The sequence below is a fragment of the Rousettus aegyptiacus genome, unplaced genomic scaffold, assembly GCF_014176215.1.
Source record: "Rousettus aegyptiacus isolate mRouAeg1 unplaced genomic scaffold, mRouAeg1.p scaffold_m13_p_12, whole genome shotgun sequence".
In the NCBI taxonomy this organism is placed as follows: domain Eukaryota; kingdom Metazoa; phylum Chordata; class Mammalia; order Chiroptera; family Pteropodidae; genus Rousettus; species Rousettus aegyptiacus.
This window is the reverse complement of record NW_023416287.1, coordinates 67,266,826-67,286,133: the sequence shown is the minus strand read 5'-3', so window position 1 is coordinate 67,286,133 and position 19,308 is coordinate 67,266,826. Positions and strand designations below refer to the sequence as shown.

Below are 19,308 nucleotides of genomic sequence, written 5' to 3'. Positions count from 1 at the left end.
TCTTGATTTCTATATGCTCTGTGGCTTTCCTATCATTTTCTGGCTACCTTAGGTCTCCTTCCTGGTCCTTTAGTCAGAAAGCTTGGGCTTTATTTTCCCTGCTCTGCTGCTTACTTTCAATAACTCCATCTGCATCTAGGGCAATGCAGCAGAAAGACACCAAGAAAAATGGTGATTTCCCTACTGCTCCTGGGGTCATAGCTCTTCTGGTTAGAGAAAGAATTCCTCTCCCTCCGCAGAGTTTCAGGCACCTGCCTGGACACTGCTGCCATCACTATGCTTCTTTAACAATATTGCTTGGAGGCTGGGGTAGGAGAGAGGGAAAAAAATATGAAAAAAAAAAAAACAGGAGATTTTCTCCACTCTCTGACCCACAGGAATTCCTTTTACCACTCCTCAGTCCAGAAAGAGAGGCTCTCTCTTAAAGCCCTTTCATGCACACGTGGTACATGCTTCTGGGTTTTGGGGTGACTTTGAGTACATGCCAGGTGATATTGAAGGGAAAAATGGTAAACTTTCACGGGTTTGCTGGAACTCTAAATGCTCGTCTCCTCCCCCAATTCCTCTGCTCCTTTTCATACTTCAGAGTTTTCAGAGCTCCATGTACTCTGTCCACGATTTATGGCACATGCAGTGACGCAAAAGAGACAGGAGGCAGTGTGCTGACTCCATCTTGCCCAGAACTGGTACCGTTTTAAGAGGTTTCAATCAAAATCTTTAGATGTGTAAGCTAATCCTCGAATTTTCCAGGTGTTTCAGTCAGATTCTCTGCTATTTGGTGGTAAAATATGTTAATCTCTCAGAAAGCTATGACTCAGGAAGCATTTAACCTGTTTTGGAAGTTTTACAAATTGGTCTTTCCAAAAGTGACAACTTCCAGAACTACCTCATGAGAAATGGAGCATTCAGGTCTGGCATTTCCATGTATCATTTGGTAGAAATCTGATAGCTCAGGATATGCCATACAATCGTGGGGGACTGATGTTGGTTTACTTCATGACGTCTATTAAGCCAGCCTTACAAAAGCCAGGGTTATCTTTTCAACACAGATTTGGAATATTTGTTTCATACAGTAGTGAGTTACACTTAAGGCAGCTTCACAACTCTGCCCATATTTTGATCATTCCTACAATCATACATATTCTTCCTGACTGCTAATAAAAAAATAATGTTTTGAAACATGTAAATATTCATTGACAATGCTTCCCATTCTTTGTAGGTTTAACCAGGAGTATTTGATGAAACTATTGGTTGCTAAAGAAAATGAACTGAGGAAACAGGAAATGGAGATGGGGAGAGAAATGAAAAGAAGAAAAAACATAGAAGCTATAGGAGAGATGACTGGGAAGATTAAAAAAAGGTAGAGATGTGGAGAAGGGGAAGTCAAGAGGGAAGGAAGGAAAAGAAAGGGGGGAGGTAAAGAGTAGCAGGAAGAAAATGTGTAAAGAAAGACTCAGCAAGTGTTCTGTATTCCATAAAGCACTGTACAGCAAGAAGCCCAAGGAAGAAAAGAGAATGAAGGCAAGTATGAGAACGGGTGAGCTGGCTGAAGGAGAAACTGCAGTACTTGACTCAGCAGAGGCCGCCTGAGACACAGAACATGACATGGACCATATCCAGCCACATATTCTTAAAGCTGGACAGAGACAAGGAGACTAGGGGACAATGAGCAGGGGGTAATTGGCACAGTGACTTTTTCTCCCCATAGGAGAACTATTGTTTTTAAAAAAAAAATATTGAAGATTCCTACAGGGAATGAGAATCAAAGCAGAAAGTGGGAAAAGCATTTTCTTTAAGTCATCCAATAAAATATGAATAAAACATGAGTAGCTTTAGGGGGAAATGGCAAACTAAGTTAAGACTATTAGATTCTCTGTCTTTAGGAAGACCTGGATAAAACTATTTTAGATAATGGAGGACTCAAGAATACACAAATCCTTAATCATATTTGGTTTGTTGGCTGAGCTTCCTGCCATATGGTTAGAGAAAAAAAAGGCCATTAAAAAAAAAAAAAAACAGATCTAGCCTATGTCAGGTATGTCTTTCTCTTCCTTGAATATAACAATAAAATCCAAAACATGCATTACTTCCTAGCCCTATAACATTATTATTCATCATACGGAGTTGTGAAACCATGTGCTTTAATTTCAATTTATTATTTTAACAATCTAAAAATCCTTCTTACCTGAATTTGTTCCTTTCTTCCCGTTCTATTCTCTGCAACCTCTCTTCTCTCTCCTGTCGTCGCCTCTCTCTCTCTGCTGCCAGTGACTCTTGGTGCTGCCTAAAGGATGATGTGAGAAGGCCGCTCAGTGATGATCTAAAGATACAATGAGTTAACATTTTAGTAGCTTGACCTGAGATTAAAAGTACTGAAGTAGGAATCAGTCAGACCTTGGTAAGACTTGAGAACGTGCCAGAACCTAGGTAGTACTTGGGGGAAATTATTGAGTGTCTCAGGTGTTTCGCTTTAGGATCTTCATCTGTAAATAGAGATAAGTAACCTCCTTCATGCACATGGAAGACAAAAAGGCGGCAACATATGCAAAATACCAAGTGTTCTACAGCCAAGGAAACCGTCAACGAAATGAAAAGGCAACCTACTGAATGGGAGAAAATATTTGCAAGTTATATATCTGATAAGGGGCTGATATCCAAAATATATAAAGAACTTGTACAACTTGACAGCAAAAAACAAACAAACAAACAATCCAATAAAAAAAAAAATGGGCATAAGATCTGAATAGACACATCTCCAAAGAGGACATACAGATGGCCAACAGATACATGAAAAGATACTCTACATCACTAATCATAAGAGATTTTAAAGGCACAATGAGAGATCATCTTACACCTGTTAGAATGACTATCATTAATAAATCAACAAGTAACAAGTGCTCGTGAGGATGTGGAGAAAATGGAACCCTTGTACACTGTTGGTGGAACTGTAAATTAGTGTAGCCACTATGGAAAACAGTATGGAGGTTCCTCAAAAAATTAAAAATAGAACTACCATATGACCCAGCAATTCTACTTCTAGATATTTATCCAAAGGAGACAAAAATGCTAACTCAAAAAGATATACACCCCATGTTCACCGCAGCATTCTTTACAATAGCCAAGGGATGGAAATAACTAAGTAATTATCAATGGATGAATGGATAAAGAAGATATGGTATATATATACATACACACATACATACATACATACATACATACATATAATGGAATATCATTCAGCCATATAAAAGGATGAAATCTTGCCATTTGTGACAACATGAATGGACCTCTAGGGCATTGTGCTAAATAAAATAAATCAGACAGAGAAAGACAAATACTGCATGATCTCTCTTATATGTGGAATCTAGAAAATACATACATACATACATACATACATACCAAGCTTTCAGACACAGAGAACACTGGTGGTTGCCAGGGGCAAGGAATGGGAAAATGTTTTTGTTTTAGTTTAAATAAACTGAATTATTCATCATTAAAAATAGCATAAAAAATAAAATAACACAGTACTAAGCAACATGTTTGACATAAAAGCTGTCAATTTCTTTTTCTCACACACACATTCATTTTAAAGCTGGTCTGTGGTAGGACTTTGATGAGCTGGAATCAACTTTCAATCTAAAACTGCTTTCTTATATATTATTTTACATGCACTAAAGATATTTTGCCATACATCGATTCCTCAATATACTGCCTTGAGAAAATTGTGTCATCTTAAAATAAGGTATTGGGATGACAGATGGGTATAAAAAGACATACATAGCAATGGTCTGAAATTTGAACAGAATTGAGAAAAAAATCATCCTATGTCAAGAAGCATCCAAGAACACTCGGAATGCTGGAAGGAGAGCACTTGACTCTGTGAAATGCCATGCAAACGATTTGGAGTGTTCACTGAACAGGGCACACGGGGATGGGCAGCCATGGGGAGGCCTCAGCCAGGGATCATAGGGGTGAGTATCACCGAAATTTTAAGTCAGGAGAATGGAAGGGAGAAGAGAAAATTAGGTAACCACACTAAAAATAAAGAAGGGGTTTAGCTGGGAAGAGAGTCTGTTAGACCTCTGGGGAATAACCAATGAAATATTTATGGACAACTGGGCCTTCAAATATTGGAGGGAAAAATAACTTCTAAATTAAGATCCAAATATTTCTGAAATACAGCTTGGATAAAATCCTACTAGAATTCAGTGAATATACCTGCCTGGGAATGTGTGTGTGAGGGTGGGGGAAGCTCAAGTTTCCTTAGTGCAGGAAGAAGTCCTACAGCCATTCTTCCTAGAAAAGATGAGTCACCCCTGGTTATTAGTCATAGGAGAAGTACAAGGAAGAAACTGCCATCCCTGATAACTTCATGGAGGGGTAACCAAATCCTATATGACAGGCTCACTAGGGAGTTGCTACATCAGCCCTGGACAGTTAAGCATAGATAGAACTTTACACTTCACATAAATGCAGTCCAGACTATGTTGTATAATTTCTATTGCTTAAGCTGTTCAGTTTTTTTTTTTTCCTGTTATATGCAGCCAAATCTAATCCATAATCAGAGTAGAGAAGTTTACCACACCTCTTGCATACTGATTGATAGAAATTATTATGGATACAATAGTTTTGTTTAACCTGATAAATAAATTTTATCTTACAGATGAACATATATAACCTGGTGCCCCAAATGAGAGAAAACATATTCATCTCAAATACACACAGACTACTTAAAAACTATCAGTATTATCACAAAGCTCATGATTAAATGCTGATTGTTTTTATGTGGGCCACCTTCCCAACCACAATGCAATTGAGTTGAAAATAAATAACAAGAAGATAAATTGAAAATCTGTATAATTAGAAAATTTTAAACACTTCTAATTAACTCAGGTCGAAGATTAAAAAAATATAGAAAATTAGAAAACATCCAAAGGGTAACAGAATGAAAAAAACTATATATTGAAGCTTGTAGACTGCTTCTAAAAAGTATTTAGAAGGAAATTTATTGCCTTAAGTGTTTATATTAGAAAAGAATAAAGTAAAAATTAATGAGTAATTAACTCAACAATTTGAAAAGTAATAATGGAATAAATGCAAAGAAGACAAAGGGGTAAAGATAACAGAGACTGATGAAATAGGAAAATAAAGACATATAGAGAAAAATCAATAAACGGAAAGCTAGCTTATAATGTTTTTAAAAAACTAATGAGCCATCAAATTCTGTCAAAATTGTTTAAGAAAAAAAGACAAATATGCAATGTTCAAGGATGACAGGTATAGGAGAAATAAAAAATATAGAAAAAATGAGGGAAAATTTTATGTCAATACAATTACAAACTACAAAAACTGGTTGAATTGCTAAAAATGTGTAATGTCAAATCCGACTCAAAAGAAATAGGAATTTTGGGTAGCTCTATTAACCATTAAGTAAATTGAATTGATTACATATACATCCACAAAAAAAACAAAACGAAACAAAAAAACAACCCCACTAGGCTCAGATATTTTTAAGGTGATCTCTACCACTCAAGGCAGGGCTCGTCTTAACCATACACAAAGTTTGAGAGAAGAGAAAGAAGGGGAAACTCACTTTATGTTATTAATGTTACTTTGACACAAAAACCAGACAAGAACTATGAGGATAGAAATTTATATACTGATTGCAATTAGAAGCACCATCACAGAAATCTAAAATAAAATCATGTTGGGTTTTTCCAATGAATGCAACAACATTTTCAGATAAGACTATCAATGAATGCAATTTACCACATAATAGACTGTAGGAGAAAAATAATGACTACCTCTGCAGGTGCAGAAAAGGTTTAAATTCAATACCCGTTGGTTTTAAAAGCGTTTATCGAGCTTTGGAATAAAAGAGAGCTTTCTAAACCTGACAATAGATACTTAGTAAAGAAAGTTTTAAAACTATGGCAAGCATCATTCTTAATGCTGAACCATTAAGAGCAGTTTGATATCAGAAATGATACAATGATGTCCCTATCATGGCTTATATTTGACATTATTCTGGTGGTATTAGCCAGTACACTAAGTTAAGAAAAACACATACATTAACATTTCCTTGTTTAAAACGAGAATAGTATTAGAACTTGAAAAAGTTAAAAGTGTCTAATCCTGTCAGGTAGATGCTATCATTCTTCCCCGGGCACCTCTAAGGAAGGAAAATGCAGATCATCCTCCTGCCTACCTGGACTGTGCATGAGCAGACTGCATATTGGCTCTGAGCCCAGGGTATACCAGCAAACACATTGGGCAGGCAGCATTAACAACTCGGGAGGTTCTTCCCTTATTCATTTCAGTTCTTTCTGAACTGAAATGTGAGCCACTAACTCAAAGCAATGAGGAATGGTTCTTCTTTTCCTGAAATAAAGCAAAATGCCTCAAGCAACTCAAGATCCATTCTCTTGAGTGCCCTGACACAGATCCCTGTAGCAAGAAGAGAGAATGAAAGGACCCCCGACAGTTTACCTGTTCTGGATGCATATAAGCCACTTTGGTCACACTAGAAACAAAGGGTTATAAATGTAGTATTAATAAGTTAAATTTCCCTAGGTCTCCAACATGTGACAGCATAAACCCTGGTCCTGTAAATCCTGTTTCTAGAAATGGGCTCAACCTACAATACCAACCTGGAATGCACTCAAACTGTACAAAGGGGATATCCCAAATTATCATTTAAAAAAAAAACCCAAGTACCAAAATCCGAGCTAGCATGATAAAATATTCTCTTTATAAAGGCATCTTTAACAGATTTTTACCTTTCGTATTGTTTACCAGAAAAATACCTACAGTGTTTGGAAGTTGCTGCAATGTTTAATCTTGGCCAGTCTGAGGACCAGCTATAATGTAAAGGAATGGGCACAGGGCGTGAAGTGAGAAAACCTGAGAGTGGCCACTCATTTAACCTCTCTGAGCCTCAGTTTACTTGTGTGAAAAATGGAGATAATAATACTCCTGACTCAGGAAGTAGGTTTCAGTGAGAGTATATGCATCGGTTTCTTAGACCAGCATCTGGGCCACCACAGGCATGAAAAAGATTATCACTTTATGTTGGGAGTCTAAAATCTACAGATGCAAAAGAAGGCTTGAGCTGCAGTCCCCAAGGCCAGACCTGGAATATGACACTGGCAGTTCCCAGCCTGAGAGGTTATTGTGGGCTGAGGGTTTGATCTGAACTTTCCTAACATGGCTACCAGCTAGGTCAGGCGTCAGGACTGCATGCTATCCCGGAACACACCTGGAAGGCTGAAGTCATCTAAGTTACTCCCAAAGCAGCTGGAACTGAGTGAAGCCACATAGGAATGCAGGTGGCGAGAGGCCAGAGAGTGATTTTACATGAGAGCGGATGATATACTTTGAGTGAGAGGAATTGCAACATTAAATCTTGGCCATACCAGATCCAGGATCTGCCCCAGAAATCCCATCTGGTTAAAGCCTCCCTCACTGGGACATCCGGAACAGGAACTCCATTTCACTGAGACATGGCAAGTATTAGTAGTTGACATTTATGGAGACAGTTAGGTGTGCCAATTAGTTTACATGAAATAGCTCTTTTAATCTCTACAACTTCTTGTACTAAGTTCTATTATTATCCCCTTTACAGGTGAGGAAACTGAGGCACAGGGAAGTTACATTTAGGACATAGCAGAGATGAGCTTTTAAACAGGCCTGTTAGGCCAGAGCCCTGGTGTTGACCAATGTCTTACAGAAAGTTGAAGAGGAAGGAGCACATTTTATCTCCTTTGATGAGGTTAGAATTACTCTGGTATACAATCATTTTAGAAGACAGTTTGGCAATTTCTTAAAAAGCTAAACATACCCCTACCATATAACACAGCCATTTCATTTCTAGGTATTAATCCACAAGAACTGAAAGCACATTTTCATGCAAAGATTTGTATAAAAATATTCATAGACAAAACTGAAAACAGCTCAAATGTCCACCAGCAAGACAACAGATAAACTGGTATATTTATGCAATGTGGTACCACTCAGCAATTAAAAAGTTATGAACTATTGAAACATACAGCAAAATGAATGCATCGCAAAACAATTATGCTTATTAAAAGAAGCCAACCCCTCCCCAAAAGGACATACTACATAATTACACTTATACAGAACTCTAAAACATGTAATCTACAAAGGTAGGGAACAGACCAGTGGTCGTCTGGGGATGAAGGGCAGCCATAATCACAAAAGAGCATGAGGAAATGCTTGGGGGTGATGGATCTGTACATTATCTGGATTGTGGTAATGATTTTGTTGTTGTATGCATATGTCAAAACTTATGTGTTTTTTGTATGTCAATTATACTGCAAAAGCTGTTAAAAATATACATTTTTAGGAAAGTTCAAGTGAAATCTCTTTTTTTAAGTAAAATCTTATTTGTGAAAAAAGCAAATCTTAAACATTTCTTATTTCGAAAAATAAATTATAATCTCTGATTGAATATTAGCAGAAGCCAAACTAATTTCATAAGTTATCTGATATTTGAAACTATCACTTAATTCACAAGTAATAATTTAATATGAAGACTTAAAGGTCAATTATAATAATAAAGTGGCAATTCAATGACACAGAACAGTGAGGCTGTATTCACAACCTGGCTATGAAATTGGAGGTCACCTGACCTAATGGTCATAGGAGAAGAAATAACTCTGAGTTAAGCCCAGATGAAATAAGGAAATCTCAGAATCTTCCTTTATACCTTGAGGGCCATATCCCAGCTCTCAGGATGAAATGAGCAAACCTAAGAACGAGGCAACTTTCCTCCATCATCACTGGTACGATCCTGGAGACATCTGTCATTGAAAATGGGGACGTGGATTTAAGGCTTCCTTTTGCATTCTCTTCTCCAGCCTGTCACACACTGCTTCAGTGCAGATCTGAGCTTCCCGGCCACGGGAGGGCATAGCGGGACTCACGCAGCTGCTGCAGAGACTGGTCCCACAAGTAGTCTCACGTTACAGTGCTGGTTCACGCATAAAGCATGAAGCCATTTCTCCAGGCCTGGCTGGCGTCACACTTTGGCCTGCCCACTGGCCCTTCCACAGGTTCTGACCCCAGGCATACAGAAGTTCTTGCCCATTCCCTCTTACTTTCCAACCTCCTGTCCAAGACCAAGTGAGTCCTCATGCCAAGAGGAGGTCAGTCCTCTCCTGTCACAGCTCCAGATCCACCCTATTTGGCTTCATAATTAAACCATTCTCCTGGCAGCTTCCAAAAGCACTGATTGCCACCAGCACCTCCTGTGATCCATGGTTTCCAGACTTTGCTGGCCCAGAGCAAGGCCCATCCTTTCCTCTTCCCTATTCTTCTTCAGTCCAGGCCAACTTACCCTCCCTTGCATACTTACCTCTTCTCCAAATACCAAATTCTTCCAGTCTCCCAGCTCTTTCAAATCTCATGATTTGAAGACAGACATAAACTCATTCTATTTTCTTATCTCCCTCTTTACCTTCCTTTGCTCATCATACATCCTCACCTTCCCACCAGGTGAACCTAGAGGCAAACTGCAACTCACTCTACATTACTGACTCAGCTTCCCAGACCTCTCACCGAAGTTGTCCCTCATGAGGTTGGGGCACTGTGCTAGGCTCCCCACTTGGATGGCCTCTCTCCAGCTGTTCTATGAAGGTTCATTTTCTTCTCAATATTTACTACAAAGGAAACTCTTAATATGCTGATGGCGTGCTTCTCTTCTGTTTCTGCCACTAAATGTAATCCTGATGAAGTCAGGGACAGGGTTAGAATTAATTAGTTTTGGATTCCCATGCCAAGCACAAGGTTGGCACATTGTGAGCACTCGGTATATATGTACAGAATGAAATATATGAGTATGTAATATTTGTGTGTGTGTTGGGGGGGGGGGCCCAATGGGCAGATTTCCAGTTATCACTGGCTACCAGGGTTTTCACTGGCATTGTACAAAGATTACAGAATGGAAAAGGGTAGGAAGGGGTTATCTATCCCTCTATGTGTGTATATCTATCTATACACATACACACACAATTTCCAAAATCAACCCAGAAACGTGGTCTCTTTCATTATAATAATAAAGCTTCTCAGTCATCACTGGGCATTGAGATAAGCAGTAAGACAATGAGATAAGAGGATAAATATCAGGGACCCAGAATAGATTTTCTGAAGAAAAAATCTCCTCTCTTATTCTCCCTTTCACTCTGTAATCTTTATACAATGCCAGCGCGAAACCACTGTAATCAGTGACGACTGGAAACCTGGCATCGGGGGACGCCGCACGAGCAAGGGTGATGGCACGTGGGCTTAGTCTGCAGCACAGAATAACTGTGATGTCTCCAGCTCCACTGGTGCAGGAGTCCCATCTACACTGTTTGATGAGTGTCATTTCCACTTCCTTGTTACAGATATCACCTAATTCTAAGTGTTATAATGCTTTCACTTCTAAACAGAATAATAATACATATCTCTTAAGGTTGTTATGCATATCCTTTATGTAAACGAGCGTGAGAGAGTTGTCTAATTAAAATAAAATCTATTCTAATTTCATTTTCCAAAGGAAGAAAACAGGATTCAGACAGGTTAATACTGCTCGTGTGTTTGTTTGCCTCCTTAGTTGACAAAGAGGTATGGGGTGGGGCAGGACAGTGAGCAGGAGGCTGGGGAATCTCATGCAAGTGACACAGAAATGGCTGTCACCCAAGACTGAAGAAGCCCCAAAGGCAGAAAGTGAGGAAACTGAGAACAGCACAAAGTGCACCCTGTAAAAACAAACAAAAAACATCATTACAATTTATGTGAACATGGATTCTCCAAAGCATAATCCTGCTTGTCCTAACAAAGATCTCCCCAGATCTTTCACTAAAATGGCCAGCCAGTCCAGGAAGATGAACCATCTTCATCACATGGTTTTGTGGGATCCAGGTTCATTGTCATGAACTACTGTAGGGTTGTGAGCCCCATTTTAGAAACAAGTGGATAAATGCATAATGATCAAAGGATTGAGAGCTGAAATATGGGAAAAGGAACCTAAGAGAGTGTCACAATTTAGTCTGTCTGAAGAAGTCAGAGGACTCTTAAAGGTCAGATATCACCTACCTGGGTCTTGGAGGATGAGAAGGATTGGACTAGATGAAGAAAAGAGGAAGCTAGCCAGGGGACAGAGCAAATATGAAGGAAGAGGCCTCAGGAGAGCCTGGTATGTTCATAAGATATTTCTGTGGGGTTAAAGTACAGGGAGGATGGGGGCAAAGCTGGAAGATGCAGGTACAGGATCTAAACGTGAGCAATCTTACAGGCGATGTTAATCAGACTGGGCTACACTGATAAGCAGGGGGAGTCATTCAGAAATATGTCATTGCAATATATAGTCTGGGCATGACATAGGTCTTTAAATCTATGGTAGTAGGAATAAGGAGTCGTCAGATTCAAAACACGGATGGGAGAAAGAATCTCTAGTGTCTGCTGAGGACCCAGACTCTCTCCCCTCACCCCATCCCTGCAGGACAGAGGGCTGACACAGAGCCCAGGTCCTCTAATGCCCACATTGTTGCATAAAGCCATTAGAGAGTCAGACTCTATTGTAAAGTCACTCCATCAACTGACCAGTGCTTCTCCTCTGTGCACTTTGGATGTAATACAATCAGTTAATCAGGACCACATTGTGCTTTATAGGAACTCATTGTCTGTAACAAGATTGCTATCAGGAAGTCCACTTGCTGCCGCGCAGTACAAGGAGCATGCGGCTTCTTTGTTTGAACAAAGGGAATCCTTCCGCCTTGGTATCCTTTTATTTCCCACTGGCAATGGTGAACTGGGTGCCATTAATTATCATCACATAAAAAGCAACGCCTTTTATTCTGTGTTATACATTATTCAGGATTTTCTCACTGATTTTTTTAAAAATTTACTTTGTCAATTTAAATTTAAAATTAAAAGTAATTTTTAACTAGAGCCCCCAGGACAGTGATGCTCTTGATTCTACTGACATAAAATTTAAAAAGTACTGCATCGATCAAGTGATGGAACACAGCCAGCAATTATTTGGGATGCAGAAAAATGCACGGATCATATATGTGGAAAAAGCAGTGATTTTAAAACCAGACAAGTAGAACCTCAAGGCACATGGAGATATCAGCAAAGGCAAGAAATGATAAAAGCCAAAGCTGACTAGAATGGGAGGACACAGCTCTCGGATCCATACAGAAAAGAATCCACATGGAGGAGGGAAACAGGATGAAGAACCCAGGTACCACAAACTTCCTCTAAGGGCAATAGTAAACATTATGCCAAGTAGGTAAGAATTACAAGAGCTAAATAAAGTAACTGAAAACAGGCAGAAATGCATGGAAACAGAAGTTTTATTCTGTAGGACGAGGGACCACACCAATGGTGGAGACAGGTGTTCAGGGGGGCCACAGGTGAGATCCTGGCAGGAGGAGCTTGAGCTAGGAGCAGACGCCACCACTCAGCACGGCAGGCTCCCATTCTCCCACTTCTAACTGCTTGGTGCCAGTTTCTCCATATATTCCCATGCTCTTTATTCTAGCACTGTTAATCACCACACAAAACTCCACAACAGCAGATGACAAAAATAGCAGGACTTTTTCAAGGTAGCACATGACCTAGTCTTATTCTAAAGACTGCTAATTGAATGGGACAGAGAAGAACTGGGAGGAAGAAGAGTACCTGACAGCCTAGAATGGTTGACCAGAGAAAGGAGGCACCAGGAGGACATGAGAGATGATCTGGATGGAACAGCTTGAACACACAGACACATAAACACATCCGTATTCCTGTTGGTATATGACAAATCAGTAGAGAAATGATGGATTATTTAATAAACGGTATCCAAACAAAAGAAAAAATTTAAGTTGGATCTCTGCCTCACTCCATAGCCCAAAATAACTTCCAGATAGAAAAATAATATTTAAATGTGAAAAATTAGAGCTATAAAAGTACTAGAAGAAACCATGGGAGAAAAGGCTTTCCTTAGGAAGAACACAAAACATAGAAGATGGAAAAGATGAATAATTTGACTCCTAAAATTTACATTTTCCTACATGGTAAAAGCACCATAAATGAAGTAAAAAGACCAATGACTGAAGAAAATCATTGATACTCCTATTACAGTTTATAAAGAATCTCTACACTTTGATAAGAAAAGGCGACTTAATGACCATGAACCAAAAATTCACAGGAAATCATTAAAGGTTCTCGGACATATGAAAAACAGGCTCAATACCCTCATAATAAGAGAATGTAAATGTATATTTTAATGACATACAACTCGTCACTACTAGGTGAGCAAGGGCTGAAATGCTGAATGACCCTTTGGCAGTGGTGTGGGTAAATGAGCTCTCTCACACACTGTGGCTGAGAATCAAAACTGGTACAATCCTTATAAAAAGTAATTTGGCAAAAGTCCATCAAAATTTAAAATGCACAAACACTTGACTTACTAAATTAATTTCTAGGAATTTATCCTAGAGATAATCGCACACGTGCAAAATGACACATGGAGAAGAATTACACTGCAGTATCATTTGTAACAGCAAAAGATGGGGCCCATCAATATGGGAGTGGCTATACAAAGTAGCATCCAGAGAAAAAACTATGATGCAGCCATTTAAAAAAACATAATGGCTACTAGTACTGCTATGAAAAGAACCAAGATATATATTTTAAGTGGAAGAACAGGATACAGAATAGCTTGTGCAGTTGTTACTATGTGTTGTAAAGATATGACAACCATGTGTATGTGCTTATATGATCCTAAGATATGTCTGGAAATATATATAAGAAATTGCTAGGAGGGGTGGCTTTTTGGAAGGATAACCGGGTTAAGCTTCCCTTTCAATGCACACCCCTTCGCACCTTTTAAATGTTATATTGTGTACATGTAAAGTCTATATAAAAATTAATGAAATAAAATTTAGAGTTCCATTATTTATTCATCCTTTATTACACAATCATGACTCCTAAGGGGGTGTGTCATTACTCATATCTAGACCCAGTCCTCCAGGAAGAAGGAAAAACTCCACTCAGACAACTATATAAGTCAGACAATTCCCTAACTTTTCTAAGGGCTCTTGACATTAATCCCTAAAAGTCGGGTGGTTGTCTTTTACAGTGGCATGATTATAAGTTGAAAAAAGAACAGAATTAGCACTTAAGGCACATACTGATGCTTCAGGTTTCAGCTCAACAAGTGAAGACCTCCCTGGCCCCCTAATATCTGAGCCTGAGGGTCCTCCAACGTGCTCCCACTGAGCACTCGGCATGTTTACCTACTCGCCTCCCACTGACCATGCGGAATGGGCCTCATTATCAGTGTACTCTCACCCTCTCTGCAAAGACTGATTGCCTCAAGGCACCTTCAGCTCTAGTCACAGACTTACTGTTCCTTCACAGTCACTTGGTAACTGCTGTCACAACACCACACAAGCTTCCAGCAGCCATTCCTAAAAAGGCCCACCAGATGGAGATGTCACTGCAAGCATGAAAAGAGGATGCGATCCACCCCTTCCCAACTTCCCAGAGCCACAAATTCACTGTGGTGCGATTATTGTTCTCTTGTTTACTTGGTTCATTTAAATACCTGAATATGAACAATTCAACTATTCCTGTAATTTCTTTTAACAAGAAATATTTAGAACTTTTCCACTCGAAAAGTACATTTTTCAAAATTGATGAATTTTAAAAGTCTCCTTTTATTAAACAAATGAATCTTGTATCCCTGAGGACTTTTGCAAATAATTCTGGTTTTTCTATTTTGTTTTGGCACAACTCAAGTTCCAACGTCATGAAAAATAATGCTGCACTCTCTGTTTCTAAAAGAGAACCCTATAAACGAAGCTCTAATAGGAGATGTGGAAATGGTTTATTTTTAATTCTTCTGTTTTGATTTAACCTTGTATACTGTTTCTTCAGTTCTTTCTTTCTAGGTCAATTTCTCATTCCTCATTTTATTAACATCCAACACACAAATTTGCTTGGGAAAACTATGGAAAACCCTAAGTTCACAATGATGCTCAGTAGTATGTCCAAAGTAGCTGACCTGCCTGAAGGGATGCTTTATTTGGCCCGACTTTTTCCTAGGATTTCTGAGAAATGAGTCTCGCTTCCAAATCAAGAGAATGGAGTTCTAGATTTCCTGAGTACTGCACAGGGCCCTGGCATGCTGTTCTGTCATCAGGGTGAGCTGACAGACGTGGGATCTCACTGCACGAATTTAACTATCGTTTATAATAGTTCGATGTCCTTCCAAAAAAAGAGTTGTCTTTTTAGTTTTAATGCTATACAGATATATAAAATATCTCAACGATAAATTTTACACATTCTTCTGAAGTACATACCTTGGTAAAAACAATTATATATCTTAATAGGGCAGAAAATACTTGTACATATGATATTTGATAATGAGTGACATCCAAAGTTGTCAAGAAAGTGAAAAAAATAAATTAAACTATAAATATATATTATCACAAATGCAACTTTCACAATGTGCATTGGCGATGGAGCACAAATATGATTTGAAGTTCAGGGCCCCTCTTTTTTTTTTTCACGGTCACAACACATAAGCTGACAAGGTGAGAGGAAGGTGTGATGGTGGAGCCAGGGCAGGTGGCTTCATGGTCTTAATAATGACTGCACATCTAATGTCTCAAATGACTCATTGCATCATTTTTCAAAGCCAAAGACAGTGATGGTTGGGGGAAAAAAAAAAAAAAAACACATGCAAATGGAAAGGAAGTAACAGGCTCTTTGAAACTGCTTCAGTCACCGGTGGAGACAGTGGATGGCAAAGGTGATGGATTTCCTGTGGCATAGGTACACCCTAAGAGGGAACAGGCAGCTTAGAAGGGGCTCCCGCCGCTGCTGTTCCCCGGTGACTAGGTCTCAGTGCACGGGCTTCCCCAAGAGGATTGCATCCCAGTGCCTTCTCCAAGCTGAGGACCGCTGCGTTCACCCCTCCCCCAAAGTCCCCCGCACCCCCGCTGCCACATTTTCCTGGGTGTCATACAGACTCCGCATACCTTGCATGCCCCAGGCTGAACATCACCCATGATTTGCTTTTCTTCCAGTATCTTCTGTCTCAGTTCCTTGCTTCTAACATCTGAAGGCTTGTACAAGCCTGACCCCTCACTCACACTGCTTTCTTGGCTACTGCTGCTCTCCTGGAGGCATCCAGGTCTTCCCAAAACCACTTCTCCCCTTGAGCCCTTGGGCCACTGGCCTCCTCGAGCATGGACTTGGAGACGGCTTCTGGTGGCTCCTGTCCCTGCTCCATTCATTGATGTGTTAGAGCACGTCGCCAGCTGCTTCAAAACTTGGACACCCCTGCAGTCTCAGGATAATGACCAGCTACCTTCCCAGGGCATTTGAGGGGCTCTAAATCCAGCCCCTCTCTTTCTCCTTTAATTTTCTCCCTGGGAGACACTCAACCAGACCAAGCAGGGAAAGAGACACAGACAGGAATCCTTCAGCAGGCTGCACTCCCGGGCCTTCTGGCTCAAAACTGGACCTGGGATTCCAGGGCTTGAGAAGTAGGTGGAGGCTGGGGCACCTCCTTTAGGGTCTGGGAGGAGCTGCCCCCCAAACCCAGGGCTTTGGAAACCAGCAGACCTCTTGCCCTTATAAAAATGCTCACCTCCAGGGGCCTCCAAACTATTCTCTAATCAATGAGTGTATAATTCACCTGATCCTTCAAACAGGGTTTACCACAGCTCTGCATGGCCAAGCCCCAGGTATTGTGGAGGACACAGCCATGAATAGGGCCTGATTCCTACTCCAGAGGAGCTGGCAGCCAAGTGGGTGTCAGACACGTGATGTAATGGACTCTAATATTCTTTACTTTGGCCTCAAATATCACATCCCATATGACAAGGATCCTCTTTATTGGTGACCTCTCTGGTAGCACAGGCAACCTCAGCTAATCCCCAAAAGAGATACCCTAGGATGAAAGACAGAGGGTGCCTTCAGGATAATCACCTTGTTACCTCATTAAGACCTCAGCCTGAATATGTCCAGCCCACAGCTACACTGGGCCGTGGTCTTGAAAGTCTGACACCGCAGGGCTTACATGCCATCTTAGAAATTAATGATGATGTATGACCACACAAATCCCACTGGATTGACCTTCTGGGGCTGTAAGGTCTTGCCTGCTCTCAATCCTGACCAAACCTCTAATTGCCAGCAGCACTGAGCAAAACACACTTTACAATACACAGAAGAGGATCAGAATAAAGAATACAAGTCAAATTTGTTTTAAATCTGGCGTTTGAGGCGAATGATCTCTGAGAACTGCTCCTGTTTAGATTTCTGATAAATCACAAGCTGCTAGAATTTATACTCCAACCTCATACATTGTCACTTCCCACTGGACCCACACGATGGGGTTCACAGAGCACTTTATGTGTACTTTTTCATGCTCATCAAAACCACCCTCTAAGGTAGAGTTGGCAAAATAGGTATTTTACCCTCGGGGATGAAATAACTTCCCAGTGAGTAGTTTGGAACCCTAGCCAGTGTTCTCTAACTCAGCATCCTTGCCATTTAAGGGTAATTGTTTTTAACTGTTCTAAAATTACAGGTCTTAACTTTCCTTGTAAACACATCCTTGTGCAATCACTCACTTCTAGGAGTAATAATCAGTTAATTTCTGGTGGTCTAATCCTCTTGCCAAGTTAAATTCCTCCCAAGGACCCATACAATTCTTTTCTCTTCTGGTTGGTCCTGGCTTATTTACATAACACCTTAATGGGCCCACTATCTCCTCATTTACATGGAATTAATCATTTAAAGGTGAAGAACAATATGTACAAGACAAATTTCAGAGCTTACACTAAATCTAGAACAGTTTTGAGGAGTGAACCAAAACATTCGCATTTAAATGTTTTAGAAAAAATTTTTTTATACTTTCTATTGAAAGTGGGTAGGGAGATGAGGCAATAACAAAATATCTTTAATAAAATATTACTTACTAAGTGGTGTGAAAGAAAGAAAATATTCTTGCCTTTGGACTATATTCTGTAAAGGAAAATATTTCAATTGTACTTTTTTCACTCATACTTTTCCTTTAGGCACCCTTAGCCAAACTGACTCCTGTCATTTAAGGACAGCGAAGCCGTCACATGCTTCTTATAAAACCCACCTGTCCAGCCTGGCTTCCTGTGGGGATGGAAGAGATGACGTGGAGGTGGTGGGCACAGTGGATCCACAGGAGGGTCTCGAGGAGTGATAAGGGCTGTTGCCAAAGTTGCTGTATCTAAAGAATGCAGAGGTTTAAGGTGGGGGCAGGGGAGGGGGGAGGGCGGAGACAGAGAAATGTGTACGAATCAGTAAATGAGTAACATTTGGCAAACTATCTTAATTTATGTAAGAAAAAATCTGCAAATACTAACATTGTTAGTGATTGCTCTAACTTAAAGAAATTTACTAACTGCTTTGTTTTGATTATTTCTCATTAGAGAGGTTTCCCAAAGTCCAAAATGATTAGGCAGTAGGATTTATGACAAAGGGTTTTAATAAAACTCTCATATTTCCTGTCTTTTAAAATGTACAGTAAAACTATTTGCTATCATAAATTAAGAATCCAAATTATTTCCATTTGAATCATGAAGATTTTTCTTTCCTTTCCTGGTGGTGCAATTAGCATTAAATCCATCAAAGATCTGCAGAAAATGCCAGATGATTAGCTAAAGAAACATCTTATTTAAAATTCTGCTTTAGGTATTTCTGAATCAATTTCATTCATTAAACAGTATCTCATTGTGTGGCTTGTGATCACGGAGAAAAAGTTTCCAGGCCTTCTGGACTAGCGTGTTGCTCAGAGGTGTGTGTATCCATTTTTTCATCCACTGTTTCCCCAGAATCAAAATTAGAGCCACTAGGTTTAATGGACTTTTATTGTTTCCCAGTCATCTCTGACAAGTTTCAGAATTTGTGAAATTCTAAAGTTTTCTTTGTTTTTCAGAATAGATGTCCTTTACCAGTGGTAATTTAGCTATCATCTCTCAATGCATTCCCAGAAAACGAATTGTTATTTGAAGCCCGCGGATGGGGGTGGTTACAGATAACAAGGTTAGAGAGCTTCGCCTCTCTACTCCACCACAGAGCAGGACCAACCTCGTCCCTGAACTAGTTAGGGACATCACATTTCAGCACAGGAGACCTCAAGGGTCATTATGATATAAGTGTACAAAGACCTTCCTGCATACGGAGAATCCAGTCCAAACTCTCATCAACAGAAATCAGCACTAACCATTCTGGGAAGCAATTTGACCTCAAAATGTAGATATCCGTTGA

General features: G+C 39.8%; 1 protein-coding gene across 12 annotated transcripts in view; it reads right to left on the bottom strand.

The window, feature by feature from the left end:
- FHOD3 (formin homology 2 domain containing 3) overlaps nucleotides 1-19,308 on the bottom strand; it is a 413,611-nt gene that overhangs the window by 89,789 nt on the left and 304,514 nt on the right. For 10 of the 12 annotated variants that reach the window (XM_036229056.1, XM_036229058.1, XM_036229060.1 and 7 more), the window contains 2 exons: nucleotides 18,155-18,268; nucleotides 2,186-2,320 (listed from right to left, as the gene is read on the bottom strand). In XM_036229056.1, the coding sequence (XP_036084949.1) occupies nucleotides 2,186-2,320; nucleotides 18,155-18,268 (249 nt within the window). The remainder of the gene's footprint in view (nucleotides 1-2,185; nucleotides 2,321-18,154; nucleotides 18,269-19,308) is intronic. The other 2 variants (XM_036229059.1, XM_036229063.1) reach the window with 1 other exon arrangement.